The sequence below is a fragment of the Pelophylax lessonae genome, assembly GCF_965119305.1.
Source record: "Pelophylax lessonae genome assembly, chromosome: 3".
NCBI lineage: Eukaryota > Metazoa > Chordata > Amphibia > Anura > Ranidae > Pelophylax > Pelophylax lessonae.
The window spans coordinates 442430947-442447516 of record NC_138770.1 but is presented as its reverse complement, the minus strand read 5'-3'; the positions used below and the strand labels follow the sequence as shown (position 1 = coordinate 442447516).

Sequence of the window (16570 nt, the reverse complement as noted above, 5' to 3'; positions counted from 1 at the left end):
GAGTTTTAGTCGACTAAATACGACTAAAACTAAAACACTTGCAGAAGACTAAAATGGGACTAAAACTAAAATGCCATTTTAGTCCTAAGACTAAAACTAAATTGAAATTTGCTGCAAAAATTAACACTGGTGTATAATACTGTAGAAAGAAATGCTGTCTAACACCACAAGGTGGCGCTGCAGCAATAGCAGCGTCCATCGTCTCTCAATGAAAGTTTCCTAAACTCTGCTGCGTCAGGAGCCTGCGTGCGCGCTCTTGTGTGGGGCTGCAGCACGAGCCGTGCTCCTCTCTGTGTCATCCCGCCCTCCTCACCGCAAGGGGTCGCTACTGTCACAGCGTCCCTCCCTCAGATCCATTAACCCGGAGAGTGAAGGGTGTCCGTCTCTACATCCGGCTCCCCAGTTCACGTCTTTTTTCGGACTTGTGTATGTGACGACGTCACCCCGGGGGCGCGACACCAGGAGCCTGTGTGTGCCGACTGGAAGAAACCTAGGCGGCCGGCAGAGGCGGAGAGCTCCGCTGGAGTCCCGCGGCCGCAGCCAGTAAGAGGAGCGGCTCTCTGGGCGACAGGAGCATCCGAGGCACCGGGAACGCAGCGCACCAAGCCCTCCCCGCGCTCCCGCCTCAGGCTCGTCACACCTGGGAAAAGTTTCCGGGAGCGCGCACGGAGGAAAGCGGGACATGTAGAGGGGCGGAAGCTGGGAGCAGCCCCCCATGTGGTGAAGGAAGTTCATAGCCACAGAGAGAGTGTGAGAAGAGAGGGGCGGTACTGGCTATTCTTAACTTCAGCTCCCCACCTGCTGCTCCCACACCCAGTGACTGAGAAAGCTTCCCTTCCCTGGGATTCCATGTGGACACAACTGCCATCAGCATCTTCTCCTCTGCCTCTGGGCCCTGGACATATGGGGGTAGCCCATGCTGCCTGAGCTCTCCTCCTGCACCCACCTCAGGACCACCCTTTTCCTGATGTTTTATGCCATCTGGTAACTCACATGTGCGATCACCTACTTAAACCAACACACCTGCAGCCCCCTTCTTCTTTCTATTGGGGGAACTTGTGGCCTGAGGGGTGTTGTGAATCCTTGCAAAAGATAAGGTCTACTGTGAAGCATGGAAGGACTGTCCCTGAGTGATGCTGAGCAGAAATACTACTCTGATCTGTTTGCCTACTGTGACACTGACAGCACCAAGAAAGTGGCGTCCAATGGACGGGTGTTGGAGCTTTTCAGGGCAGCACAGCTCCCTAGTGAGGTGTCTTTGCAGGTAAACAAAAATCATGTAAACACGTATATCATTTTAAGCCTTGTGTTGACACCTTATCCTGTCCTGTCAAACGTTTTTGTATTGGATCCTGAGATGGAGTAGAGCTTCTGTCAAGTTTTTATTGCTGCGTGTGACTCCACTGGGAGGGTCTTTTGTCACATTTTGCTCTATGGCACCAGAACAAGAAGTGAGGGGACTGGCGGCCACCAGGACCAGGTGTGAGGGGACTGGCGGCCACCAGGACCAGGTGTGAGGGGACTGGCGGCCACCAGGACCAGGTGTGAGGGGACTGGCGGCCACCAGGACCAGGTGTGAGGGGACTGGCGGCCACCGGGACCAGGTGTGAGGGGACTGGCGGCCACCGGGACCAGGTGTGAGGGGACTGGCGGCCACCGGGACCAGGTGTGAGGGGACTGGTGGCCACCGGGACCAGGTGTGAGGGGACTGGCGGCCACCGGGACCAGGTGTGAGGGGACTGGCGGCCACCGGGACCAGGTGTGAGGGGACTGGCGGCCACCGGGACCAGGTGTGAGGGGACTGGCGGCCACCGGCACCAGTTGTGGGGGGGACGGGCGGCCACCGGGACCAGGTGTGAGGGGACGGGCGGCCACCGGGACCAGTTGTGGGGGGGACGGGCGGCCACCGGGACCAGTTGTGGGGGGGACGGGCGGCCACCGGGACCAGTTGTGGGGGGGACGGGCGGCCACCGGGACCAGTTGTGGGGGGGACGGGCGGCCACCGGGACCAGTTGTGGGGGGGACGGGCGGCCACCGGGACCAGTTGTGGGGGGAACGGGCGGCCACCGGGACCAGTTGTGGGGGGGACGGGCGGCAACCGGGACCAGTTGTGGGGGGGGACGGGCGGCAACCGGGACCAGTTGTGGGGGGGACGGGCGGCAACCGGGACCAGTTGTGGGGGGGACGGGCGGCAACCGGGACCAGTTGTGGGGGGGACGGGCGGCCACCGGGACCAGTTGTGGGGGGGACGGGCGGCCACCGGGACCAGTTGTGGGGGGGACGGGCGGCCACCGGGACCAGTTGTGGGGGGGACGGGCGGCCACCGGGACCAGTCGTGGGGGGGACGGGCGGCCACCGGGACCAGGTGTGAGGGGACTGGCGGCCACCGGGACCAGGTGTGAGGGGACTGGCGGCCACCGGCACCAGTTGTGGGGGGGACGGGCGGCCACCGGGACCAGGTGTGAGGGGACGGGCGGCCACCGGGACCAGTTGTGGGGGGGACGGGCGGCCACCGGGACCAGTTGTGGGGGGGACGGGCGGCCACCGGGACCAGTTGTGGGGGGGACGGGCGGCCACCGGGACCAGTTGTGGGGGGGACGGGCGGCCACCGGGACCAGTTGTGGGGGGGACGGGCGGCCACCGGGACCAGTTGTGGGGGGGACGGGCGGCCACCGGGACCAGTTGTGGGGGGGACGGGCGGCCACCGGGACCAGTTGTGGGGGGAACGGGCGGCCACCGGGACCAGTTGTGGGGGGGACGGGCGGCAACCGGGACCAGTTGTGGGGGGGGACGGGCGGCAACCGGGACCAGTTGTGGGGGGGACGGGCGGCAACCGGGACCAGTTGTGGGGGGGACGGGCGGCAACCGGGACCAGTTGTGGGGGGGACGGGCGGCCACCGGGACCAGTTGTGGGGGGGACGGGCGGCCACCGGGACCAGTTGTGGGGGGGACGGGCGGCCACCGGGACCAGTCGTGGGGGGGACGGGCGGCCACCGGGACCAGTCGTGGGGGGGACGGGCGGCCACCGGGACCAGTTGTGGGGGGGACGGGCGGCCACCGGGACCAGGTGTGGGGGGGGACGGGCGGCCACCGGGACCAGGTGTGGGGGGGGACGGGCGGCCACCGGGACCGAAAGGGGGGGAGGCGGGCGGCCACCAAGGTTAGGCGTGAGGGGAATGGCATCCACCAGGGCTAGACTTGAGGGGAATGGTGTCTACCTGCATTAGGGTAAAAAAAAAAATCTTCCACTAGTTGCTCCTCCCTCCCCCTAAACACTGAGTCCTGTATCAGTCCAGCAGTGTGCCTGTATGCATCAGTGTTGGTTCACCCCCCACCCCAACAGGCTTAGAGACAGTGGCGCCATAGACTTCTGCTGCTGTCAATCAAAGCTGTGAAGAGGGAGAGGGGGGTAGGGCAGAGTCGCATTGCATGTGGCAATGGATACACACAGCCCAGCTCAGGAGTGAGCCCACAGGTGTGCCCCCCATATGAGGCAGCTTGCTGTCTGGGTGCACCAAGAAGTGGATGAGCTGACGGCATTGGCAGGGAACCCCAGAAGAGGAGGTTCAAGCCAGCAGATAAGTATGCTTGTTAATAAAAATAATGCAATCACTTTAATATTTTGCCCCACGTTATAAGGGCTCATGTACACGGGTCAGTTAAAAACCTTTTCTGAACGCTGGAAACTTGACAGTTGGAAAGTAATGGTAAAAAACATCTGTTTTACATACTGAGTTTATGCAAGTTTAGCAGCAGTTGTAAGCATTTGAGGTTAGCAGCATTTTTTTAAAGATAACCTCAGGAAACCCTCCATGCCAACAATAGATAAAAAACAAGTACATAATTAACTATTTCAGCCATTCTGTAAGAGAAGAGAGAGCAGTAACAGCGGGAGCATTGTGCTTGTATACAGCTGTCTTATTTTTTGTTTTCACTATAAATCCCATCATGAGCATGTGTCAGGAAATGTTCCTGAGGCTCCGAAGATGTGGAAAATTGTGAGAGGACCAGAGTTCATCCTTACTGGCGTCATCTATTGATGCAGGCAACAGCATGTGGTGAAATTTGTTTTTTCAACATTTTTATATGTTCAAAAAGTATCAATGTTTTCCCCTTTTAAAAACACTTATAAAAACAAATGCGCATAAACAGTTTACTGTGGTTACAAGCATTTGGCATTTGAAATGCCGGTAAACTACAGTCCTTAATGCGATTTTTCTACTTTAACCGCTTGCCGACCACCGCACGACTATTTACTGCGGCGGTCAGCCCCGTACAGGCAAAGTGACGTAGGACTACGTCCCTAGCCTGTGAGCCTCGCGCCGCCGCTTGTTCCCTAACAAGTCTGCGCGTATGACTGGCGGACCCGATCTCCCCGTGGAGAGGGAGAAAGGCAGGCAGCTGATGTAAACAAAGCCGCCTGTCATTCTCCCTGATGTAACTGCAGAGATCACACGATCCTGCTATGTAGGATCGTATGTCTCTCTGGTTATATCACTAGCCACACCACTTTACAGTAAGAATCACGCCCCTAGGGACACACTTAAAGCGGAGTTCCCCCCCGAAATTTATACTTACCTCCATCTTCTCGCTCCCGGTCACCTGAAAAACAAATGGATAATCGCGGAAGAGGATCGCGCTGGCTTCAAGCTGCCCACACCTGAGATGGCAGCGCTGGAGAAGACAATTTCAAGGTAAGTATTTCTCCTGAAAGGTAAGTGCAACCCGGGACAGATCAGAGGCTAGCCATTGTGGAATGTGCTAGCCCTGACTGTCCCGGGGGTATTTTTGTAAAAGAATGTATAACTAGGGTGGAACTCCGCTTTAACCCCTGCATCACCAATAGTTAACCCCTTCCCTGCCAGTGTCATTTTTACAGTAACAGTGCATATGTATAGCACTGATTACTGTAGTAATGTCACCGGTACCCCCAAAAATGTCAGTCAAGGGTCCGATCTGTCCCCCCCAATGTCGCAGTCCCGCAAAAAAAATCGCAGATCGCCGCCATTACTCATTAAAAAAAAAAACACCAAAAATGACAAATCTTTCCCTTAGTAAAAGCAATAACTTTTGCGCAAACCAATCAAAATACGCTTATTGCGATTTTGGTTAAAAAAAAAAAAAAAAAAAACATATGTAGCAGAAAACAAATTGGCCAAAAATGTTTAAAAATTTAGATTTTTACATTTTTTTTTTTTTGGGAATTTCATATAAAAAAATGTGAAAAATATTGTTATTTTTTCAAAATTTACGCTCTTTTTTTTGTTTATAGCGCAAAAGGTAAAAATCGCACAGGTGATCAAATACCACCAAAAGAAAGCTCTGGGAAAAAAGGAAGTCAATTTCATTTGGGTACAGCACCGCACAACCGCGCAATTGTCCGTTAAAGTCACGCTGTGCGGAATCGCAAAATAGGCCCTGGTCAGGGAGGGGATAAAATCTTCCGGGGCTTAAGCGGTTAAAAAAAAATGCCTGTAACTTTAACTGCCGCTAAACTACTATAAATGACTGAGTGTACCGTGTACACATAAGATAACATTGAGGAAAGTTTAGGGGCTGCTGTTTGTGAGATTTCCCCTTACATCTTGTCCCTCTGCCTTCTGTCATTAGGGCTGGAAGTGAGGGGACTTTTTCCTGAAGGGGTCAAAGCAGTGACTGATTTTAATCTTCATCCATCCTATTCAAAACAAATAAAAACATTTTGGCTGGTGTTGGGCTTTAAACAAAAATAAACTTCAGTAGTTTTGTTTTGGGATGCAGATGTGTTGATTTCACTTTTTTTTTTTTTTTTTTTTTTTGTGTGTGTCTATATAGGCTAGACATGACCAGTGCATGGCAGTTGGAGTATCTGACTATTGAACTGTTCTGTAAAACTGGCATAAATATCCACACCAGTTCTCTTAAACTGTTTGTTTATAAACTGAGCACACACTCCTGTCATCAGCTGTATGTTGGGGAACACGGGACTATTGATTTACAAAATACATTTGAAACTACTCATTTCCCACACACGTGAAAAACAATCTAGTAGTGTTTGAGTGCAATTTAAATGTTTTCTAATATGATCAGCAGGCAGCTGTTTCTGAAGCCACCCAGAGAATAAAAACATTCTTGCCCAACCTGACAGAAAATGGTCGTGCATCTTTGAGTAGCTTTAAAACCCTCAAATAAACTTGTGGTGATTAAAATAGTTTTGTTTCTTTGTGTAACAATATTCTTTCCAATTTACCATCAATGCTTACATCTGAACTGACAGAATTTCTTTGAGTAGCAATTTTCTGTTTTTCAGAAACAAATGTTAGCTTCTTACCTCAAGTAAAAAAGAAATTCAGGCCGTGTAATGACATTTAAAGCGGTTGAAAACCCTAGGGGAAAAAAAAAACCTGCAAGACAAAGGCATAATGGGCTAGTATGCATCGCATTTTTTTTTTTTGGCTAATATGTTGTTGGGCAGATTAAAAAATGCAAACTACAAACCCAAATCCAAAAAAGTTGGGACACTGTAGAAATTGTGAGTAAAAAAGGAATGGACTAATTTACAAATCTCAAACTTATATTTTATTCACAATATAATATAGATAACATGTCAAATGTTGAAAGTGAGACATTTTGAAATGTCATGCCAAATATTGGCTCATTTTGGATTTCATGAGAGCTACACATTCCAAAAAAGTTGGGACAGGTAGCAATAAGAGGCCGGAAAAGTTAAATGTACATATAAGGAACCGCTGGAGGACCAATTTGCAACTTATTCGGTCAATTGGCAACATTATTGGGTATAAAAAGAGCCTTTCAGAGTGGCAGCATCTCTCAGAAGTTAAGATGGGCAGAGGATCACCAATTCCACCAATGCTGCGGCGAAAAATAGTGGAGCAATATCAGAAAGGAGTTTCTCAGAGAAAAATTGCAAAGAGTTTGAAGTTATCATCATCTACAGTGCATAATATTATCCAAAGATTCAGAGAATCTGGAACAATCTCTGTGCGTAAGGGTCAAGGCCGGAAAACCATACTGGATTCCCGTGATCTTCGGGCCCTTAGACGGCACGGCATCACATACAGAAATGCTACTGTAATGGAAATCGCAACATGGGCTCGGGAATACTTCCAGAAAACATTGTCGCTGAACACAATCCACCGTGCCATTCGCCGTTGCCATCTAAAACTTGATAGGCCAAAAAAGAAGCCAAATCTAAACATGATCCGGAAGCGCAGGTGTTCTCTGGGCCAAGGCTCATTTAAAATGGACTGTGGCAAAGTGGAAAACTGTTCTGTGGTCAGACGAATCAAAATTTGAAGTTCTATTTGGAAAACTGGGACGCCATGTCATCTGGACTAAAGAGGACAAGGACAACCCAAGTTCTCATCAGCGCTCAGTTCAGAAGCCTGCATCTCTGATGGTATGGGGTTGCATGAGTGCGTGTGGCATGGGCAGCTTACACATCTGGAAAGGCACCATCAATGCTGAAAGGTATATCCAAGTTCTAGAACACCATATGCTCCCACCCAGACATTGTCTCTTTCAGGGAAAACCTTGCATTTTCCAACATGACAATGCCAGACCAAATACTGCATCAATTAAAACATCATGGCTGCGTAGAGGAAGGATCCGGGTACTGAAATGGTTAGCCTGCAGTCCAGATCTTTCACCCATAAGAAAAATTTGGCGCATCATAAAGAGGAAGATTCAACAAAGAAGACCTAAGACAGTTGAGCAACTAAAAACCTGTATTAGACAAGAATGGGACAACATTCCTATTCCTAAACTTGAGCAACTTGTCTCCTCAGTCCCCAGACGTTTGCAGACTGTTATAAAAAGATGGGATGCCACACAGTGGTAAACATGGCCTTGTCCCAACTTTTTTGAGATGTGTTGATGCCATAAAATGTAAAATTAATGTATTTTTCCCTTTTTAAAATGATACATTTTCTCAGTTTAAACATTTGATATGTAATCTATGGTGTATTCTGAATAAAATATGGAAATTTGAAACTTCCACATCATTGCATTCTGTTTTTATTCACAATTTGTACAGTGTCCCAACTTTTTTGGAATTGGGTTTGTACATGCTTTTCTGCAGCTTCTTAATTGAAAAAAAAAGAGAAAAGATTGGATGAATGAATGATGGCTGTGACCTCCCTCAAATATCCCCAAAGGCTATACACATAAACAGATAAAGGGGGGAGGGGGGGGAGGGATATTGGCGCTGCCTAAGGAGAAGGTGACAACTAATCAGGTGTATAAAAATGACAAAACTATAAATGAATAAATTAATTCCAATGGTGATGGAATAAATATGAAGTGTATAAAACATATGAATGAAAAAACAAATTTAAACCCGCGCTACACAGTAGTGATATGTTATTCTGTGAAAAAATTTTTAATTTGGTTTTATTCATGTATAAAACATATGGCTGTGACCATACAAATAACAGATAATGAAATCAATAACTTACACTATAAATTAATAAATATGTGAAAAATCACTCATGAAGTGACAATAATAGTGATGTGCAAATAAATGAAGGTTGAATGAAATGGCAGTGATATATAAAGAACAATAATTTGCACCACAAAAGTAATAGATAAATGCGTGGAACATCACTCATGAATTGATGATAATAATAAAGTGATTCTGTGCAAAGTGATGATCCGATAAATTAAAAGGAGATAAATTGGCAGTGATATATCAAATATCTTAAAGTGCTGAAAGAAGTGGCAATATATAAAACAATCCGGTAAAAAGATGCAATAAAAAATCCTTGCTTAAACATAGCTGTGCAATCGAATGGAAAATCCGTCAAGGTGTTGATCCCAGGCAGCGCTGGGTGGGATGGTGAGACAAAGAAGTGCCCGTGCTCCTTCTTACTATAATAATGCACTCACAAGAACAAATGACCCCTGCAGGGGTATCTCACCTTAATAAAGATCCGTCTTGGGTCCTCCTGTGGGTGGTACACCCCTATACTTGGATATGATATCATCTAGTCTGGCTAGATCGTACGCACCAAGGGTCCTCAGGACGTAGAATGCGCCCCAAGTAAACACAAACAGGGAGGGAATATATAGTGTAAATCCGTGGTAAAGGATTTTATTGATAGCAGTACTCGCATATTGCATAACCTAACGAGACAACAGGCATGGTAAACAAAGTTGCCGAAACGCAATGCGTTCCAAATACCGGAACCGGACGTCATCAGAAGCATGCCACTACGTCCATGCCGCAGCTAGATATACGCTCTGGTAACCAGGCAACGATTCCCAGCTTATAAATCCACCTTGTTTTGTCTCGGGATACTTTAATCTTCTTATTGTCCACTCTCCAGTGGCTTTTAATGGTATCGATTCCATAGAAAATCAGTCCCTTAGGGTCTTTATTATGGACTTCCAGAAAATGTCTGCAGAGACTATGTTTGGGGAACCCTTTTTTGTTGTTAATATGTTCCCGGATTTTCTCAAAAAAACAAGGGTCTCGTGGTCCTCCCCACATACTGTAACCGGCATGGACCCAGATATCTACTTGTGGTCTAATTGTCCCCATAGTACCTTTTTAGTATAGTATTTTTGACCTACTTGTCCAATTATTATTATTCCCCTTTTTTACATATCAATTTATACTACAGTATTCTATTCTATATAGGCTGTTTAGCCTTTTTTATACATTTATATTTTCTTATCCAGTCTATCATCTAATATACCATCTGTATTTATGCTGCCTATACACTATATTAATTTTCCCCGCAACACCTGCTGGTTCTATATTCTTAAACCCATTTGTCCTATTAGAATTATCTCCCTATTTTTTATGATACTTTTCTATCCAGGCTAGGCCATTTAGTTTGTCTTTTTATTGTTTTCTTATATTTTTACATTATCCAGACCATTATCTAATATATCATTTATATTATGCTTCCTTGGGATATATGCATCATTACCCTTTTTTTTCCACTTTTTTTAGCATCCCTTCATATCCCTATCCTGTTTGCCTGATATATTTTTTTAGTTCTTTCCATTGGCACCTTCTGGTCCCATACCTATTTTTCATACATTATATTCTATATATGTTTATTTGTGCTTTTGAGTGCACAGTTTATTTTGTGTATCTGGGTTCCATGCACATTAATGGGTGTATATGCTTTTAGATATCTCCTCCCATTTTATTGCTTGCCTATACCTAATATTTTTCATATATATTTTACATATTTATTTCTCTCCCTTTTTTTTATATAGATTTAATTCACTATCATTATGTATCTTATTAAAATATTTTGTCATAATATTACTATATAGTTTTTTATAGAATATAATTTTTTACTGTGAACCGTTGTATGAATTGCTGTCTTTACCGCATGGTAGCCAACGCACGGGGGTCTCAATACCTCGCACAATTTTTTCTATGGGCTCTATTATCGTCTATCATTGTTTTATATTGGGACATGCATGATTTTTGACTTAGCCTTGTGATTTGTTCCCGGGTTTTATTACAGTTGTATATGGCATGGGCTTCCTGGTTCGCTAGATGAGTGATCTCCGTTGCTTGGTTACGTTCAGTGGCCCTTTTGCTGCCTCTTCCGGGTTTTAGTGTTGATGCCCCATTGCCTGGTTACCAGAGCGTATATCTAGCCGCGGAATGGACGTAGTGGCACGCTTCTGATGATGAAACGCGTAGAGCGCCATTATGTCACTTCCGGTTCCAGTCTTTGGAATGCATTGCGTTCCGGCAACTTTGTTTATCGTGCCTGTTGTCTTGTTATGCTATGTGGGTACCGCTATTTATTTATCAATAAAATCTTTTACCACTGATTTCTCACTATATGGTCCCTCCCTGTTTGTGTTTACTTGGGGAGCATTCTACATCCTGAGGACCCTTGGTGCGTGCGATCTAGCCTGACTATAGGATATCCTACTGAAGTATTGGGGTATGCCACCCATAGGAGGACCCAAGACGGATCTTTATTAAGGTGAGATACCCCTGCAGGGGTAATTTGTTCTGGTGAGTGCATATTAGAGTAAGAAGGAGCACGGGCACTTCTTTATCTCACCATCCCACTCAGCGCTACCTGGGATGAACACCTAGGCGGATTTTCCATTTGATTGCACAGCTATGTTTAAAGTGGAGTTCCACCCTAATTTAATACTTACCTCTATCTTCTCGCTCCGGGTCACCTGAAAAAGAAATGGATAATCGCATATTTTTTTTTTTTTTTACTTACCTCATAGCGAAGAAAAAATACTTACCTTACTTCCTCCTTCCTCGGCCGCGGCCCGTCGTCACTTCCTGGCTCTGCAAAGATTCCTGGGAGCTGAATCCCCTTCTAAACAGCTTCTGGGCATGCCCAGAAGCTGTAGAGGGATGACGCGCACGACCCGGAAGTGACGTCGGGGCCAGCGCAGAGCATCGTGGGACCCAAGAAGACGCCGAAGGGGATCTCACTGGCTTCAAGCTGCCCACATCTGAGATGGCAGCGCTGGACAAGACGTTTTCAAGGTAAGTATTTGTCCTAACAGGTAAGTGCAACCCGGGACAGATCAGAGGCTAGCCATTGTGGAATGTACTTGCCCTGACTGTCCCGGGGGTATTAAAAAAAAAATAAAAATCCAGGGTGGAACTCCACTTTAGGCACAGACTTTTTATTGCATCTTTTTACCTGATTGTTTTATATATTGCCACTTAATTTCAGCACTTTTTAAGATACATGGTATATCACTGCCAAATTTATCTCCTTTTTCATTTATCTGATCATCACTTTGCACAGAATCACTTTTATTATTGTCACTTTGAGTGATTTTCCACGCATTTACCTATTACTTTTGTGGTGCAAATGATTGTTCTTTATAAATCACTGCCATTTCATTCAACCTTCATTTATTTGCACATCACTTTGCACAGAGTCACTTTATTATTGTCACTTTATTAGTGATTTTTCACATATTCATTTATGGTGTAAGTTGATTTCATTATTTGTATGGTCACAGCCATATATTTTATACACTTCATATTTATTCCATCACCATTGGAATGTATTTATACATTTTATAGTTTTGTCATTTTTATACACCTGATTAGCTGTCACCTTCTCCTTAGGCAGCTTCTTAATCGAAGTCTAGTGAACCAAAAAAAGCACAGTTTTGCATTGAAAAAAAGTCCTTGACCCTTTCCAAATTTGCAGCGGCTTAAAAAAAGCATAGATGTGAACCTGCCTAATAGGAGACAGAGATATTGAACTGTAGTGCCTTTCTGAAAAAATCACCAAAAAAAAAAAAGGCATAGGTGTGAACCAGGTCTAAAACATTTAGTAGCAGCAGCATGTTGTGTGGTTTTTATTTATTTATTTATTTTTTTAATCACCTGTCATAATGGGGTAAAAAAAAATAAAATTAGCTGTTTATAGTGCACAAAGAGCAGATAAAGGCTACTATAAGGGGTTCATTTACACTGTGACACAGTGAAGAAAAAAAAAAAAAAAAAAAAAATATATATATATTATACCCACCCAGAAGTAGGATTTTTAACTAGGAATCAGACATGAAGCTATATGACTTATACTACTTATATTTAAGTAGTACTAAAAGCTGGAATTTTTTCTTTTTTCAAATATGATCATTTTAAATATAATGCACAATACTGGTAAAAGTTTACTTTAAATGTAATTGTATTGCCTTATATTACCTCCAGTCTGTCAGCCTCCACCTTCTCTGGGTTCAGATGCTGATCTTCGCTGCCCAGTGATTTTTTTAAAGTGATCTTTAAAGTGATTTTTTTATTTTTTTTTTAAACCACAAACATGTTATACTTACCTGCTCTGTGTAATGGTTTTACACAGAGCAGCCCTGACTCTCCTTTTCTGGGGTCCCTCACTGACTCATCTGGCTCCTCCTGCCTTCAGAGTAAAAAAAAAACCTCTGCCTTTAGAACCGGTCACTTCCTGCCCAGGGCTTCATGTCCCATGAGGCATTGCTCCTCACACATTAAACAAGTTTTCAGGCACTTACTGACATGTATGGACAGTGTACTGAGCTGTATGTGTGCTACACTGTTTGTTCTGACATGTATGGACGGTGTACTGAGCTGTATGTGTGCTGCACTGTTTGTTCTGACATGTATGGAAGGTGTACTGAGCTGTATGTGTGCTGCACTGTATTTCCTGATATGAAAACAAATACTGCATTCTGTATGCAAGCCAACTAATCGGTTATAAAAATAGTTGACAACTATTGTCCATTATCCTCCACCCAAACTTGCTCATTCACGTCTTTATAAACCTTGCTTTATGCACAGGTCCAAATAATTTTTGGGAGGGGGGATTATGGTGTGGGGACTAACAGTGTATGTACATTACAGGTATTTAAAAAAAAAAAACTTTTTTGCAGATTCCTACCTTTTTTGTTATCCTGAAGAAATAGATGTTTTTGTCCATGGGCTGAATAAATCTGTACAAGAGTGGTTTTACAATTACCAATCAGCTGCTGTACTTGCAGGATTCTAATGTTTAACCCCTAAGGATAAAGCCCTAAGGATAAAGCCAATATTAATGCCTAAGCACAATTTTGCAACTTTGTCTTGTACGTAAAAGCATACCTAACATCACAACTACTTTGTACCCCGATCTCTGTGCTGGGAGCACAAAGTGCGCCGCGCTCCCAGCAAAAAGGGAGGTGTCCAAATACGCGGCCCCATGGAGAAAAAAAAAAAAGTCCGGGGCGCATATTTGCGTACGCTGGTTGCCAAGGGGTTAAGATAAATATTGTATCTTTTTACAGGTGTTAAGAGTCACAAGCGCATATGTGGACCAACAATTTGTGCCAAGAGAATGCACACAATATCTAGAAATGTATACGTGTCATTTTGAAGATACATTTTTGTGAATCTGGGGCACAAACTTTAATTGGAATTAAAGTGATTTGTAAAGTTTCATGTTGTTTTTTTTTTTTTTCCTTCTGTCGTCCATCAGGACAACCACATTTTGAGAGACCTTGGCTCCTCCCTTCTTAGGAAACACCGCCCTATCCATACAGATTTAAGCCCCCTGATAGCTGGTGCCCTTCAGTTCTGGTGTTTCCTCCGGTGGGGAGACATCGGCAGGAGCAAACGGCTGAATGGACAGGGGGCTGAGGCTGTGTTTTCTGTAAGGGAGAGGCTAGGGTCTCTCTAATGGCAGCTAAAGGTCTGGGTACCTTTTTCGGCTGCCTAAAACGTCACCCCAGCTTCTCAATGGGGGTCTGCTCTTCACGCTAGGGGAGAGCGCTGCGGAGGTACGGCCGGTCCTCCCGCATCTTTTGGGCCAGCATGTCGCTCTGGCTGCACCACATGATGGGTGATGTCACTTAAGCACAATGCTGTGCTTATGTGTGCTGGGGGGCCAGTATGGGTGCTGAGCTGTGTGCTTTTTCTTGTGTGTTAGAGTAAGGCCTCATACAAGTCCAAATCGCCACATAGCTCCAAGAGAAGATGCCCATCATGCAAAGCTACTATGGGGGAATCCTGGACCAAGGTGCTTTGTAAAGAGTGTGTAGAGAGCCTAGTTAGGGAACATTCAGCAGAACAGTGTACTGATAGAACTGCATCTGTCAAAGAGCTTTCATTTTCAATCATTTTAAGAATTTAATTTCAAATCTACAAATTCCTCAGCCCCAGAACCCCCCTCAGCCAGCACAGCAGGAGATTGCTCCACCCCCACCGGTGGTACCCTCTACGAGTGGAGGAACACCGCGGGGTACTGAAAAACAGGGTGAAGCATTGAAAGTACACCTTCCGTCTCCCAGGGGTAGTCAGAAGGAGAAGGGGTGGATGGTGAGCCCACTAAAGCTTCTATGTACAAATTAACCCTGGAAGAGGTAGAGGATCTTTGGGAAGCAATCCATACCACCTTAGGGATCTAGGAGGTGAAGAAAACGTTATCTCTTCACAATCAAATGTACCAGGGCCTAGGCGAGCAAAAAAGAAGGGTCTTCCAGGTACATGAAGTCCTGGTGGAAGCAGTTAAAAAGGAATGGCAAGATCCTGAGGGAGAGCCTTTCTTTTCCGGAGCGCTGAAAAGGAGATTTTCCTTTTCTGAGGAGGACGCGTTAGTTTAGTTGGCACAAATCACCGAAATGGGACGCGGCCTTCTCTCGGGTTTCAAGGCAGACAGGGCCCCAATATGGAGTACTGGCTTACCCAGATTAAAGCACACATTGAGGCTGGCACCTTGAAGGAGACTCTTTTGTCATCTTTCCCTATGCTTCTACAGGGGGTGGGTTAAAATTGCGGACGCATCAGCTTAATCTGTACGCATGTCCACCAGATCTTCAGCCCTAGTCAATTCAGCAAGGAGGGCTCTTTGACTTAAGACTTGGCAGGGCGATAGCGGGTACAAGGCTAAACTGTGTGGAATTCCCTTTACAGAGGACCACCTGTTCGGACCAGGCTTGGAAACTGTCCTGGATCGGACAGTGGACAAGAGAAAATATTTTTCTGTCAAGCGTGGACGGTTGGAACCTTTCAAGAAAAAGTCTTACCCTCTGAGAAAATTCTCTGCCCTGAGGAGGTCTGAGGGGCAAAAGAAATTTTGGGGCCAAAGAGGCAGGGGCCGATTTTTCGCCCTCCTGAACAGCCCAAGAAAACCCAATGAGGAGTTGACCACGGTGGGAGGAAGACTTGGGGACCTTCCTCCCATAGTGGGAAGCAGTCACCTCCAGTCAGTTCATTCTGGAGATCATAAGAAGGGGTTATCATTTGGAATTTTCATGCCCCCCTCCGCGCAGGATGTTCATCACCAAATTACCAAGATGCACGGAAAGGGCGTCTGCCCTACTTTCCTCCCTGAAAGAGCTGGAGGTACAGAGGATCATGGTGAAGGTACCACCAAAGGAGTTAGGCGGAGGGTTCTATTACCACGTTTTTGTCGTGCCGTCAGGCAAGTACAGACTTATCCTGAACCTAAAGCCCTTAAACATCTCGATTGCTTACAAAAGATTCATGATGTATTCAGTCTCCTTGATAAAGGCTATCCTTCCTCCAGATTGCTTCATGGCCTCAATAGATCTGAAAGACGCCTACCTGCATATTCCCATATCGGAAGGGTGTCAGAAGTTTCTCAGGTGGGCCATAAGGACGGTAGAGGGCATGTTAAATCTACCGTGTTTCCCCGAAAATAAGCCCTACACTGAAAATAAAGCCTACTGTTATTTTCGGGGAAGGCTGCAATATAAGCCCTATCCCGAAAATGAGCCCTAGTTTGGGGTTTCTAAAATCCTAGAATCCACTTTTAGTGTTTTTATATAATGTCCAGTGTGTGTTTCTGTAATAGAATAGTGTGAAATACTTTTGGTACAGCGCCGCTGAGCTGATCTCCCGCTCTGCTGTCCTTTTCCTCTCATAGCTGTCAGAGGGGGAATCTCAGCTCCTCCCCTCTGCAGTGTTCAGAACGGGTCACAGAAGCGCTGAGTATTAGATTAGAATTGTGTGAAATACCTTTTGTTACAGCGCCGCTCAGCGCTTCCGTGACCCCCAGCTGTCAGCGGGAGAGAAGAGAAGGACAGCAGCGGGAAATCAGCTGAGTGCCGAGCAGTGCTGTAACAAAGGTATTTC

At 45.9% G+C, this 16570-nt stretch overlaps 1 protein-coding gene across 4 annotated transcripts in view; it reads left to right on the top strand.

Annotated features, from left to right (window-relative positions):
- Nucleotides 1-336: 336 nt before the first annotated feature.
- The window catches only part of REPS1 (RALBP1 associated Eps domain containing 1), a 215214-nt gene continuing 198980 nt past the window's right edge, over nucleotides 337-16570 (top strand). For 2 of the 4 annotated variants that reach the window (XM_082249441.1, XM_082249438.1), the window contains exon 1: nucleotides 338-1264. In XM_082249441.1, the coding sequence (XP_082105567.1) occupies nucleotides 1112-1264 (153 nt within the window). In that variant the 5' untranslated portion in view covers nucleotides 338-1111. Of the gene's footprint in view, nucleotides 1265-16570 lie in introns of all 4 variants that reach the window. The other 2 variants (XM_082249439.1, XM_082249440.1) reach the window with 2 other exon arrangements.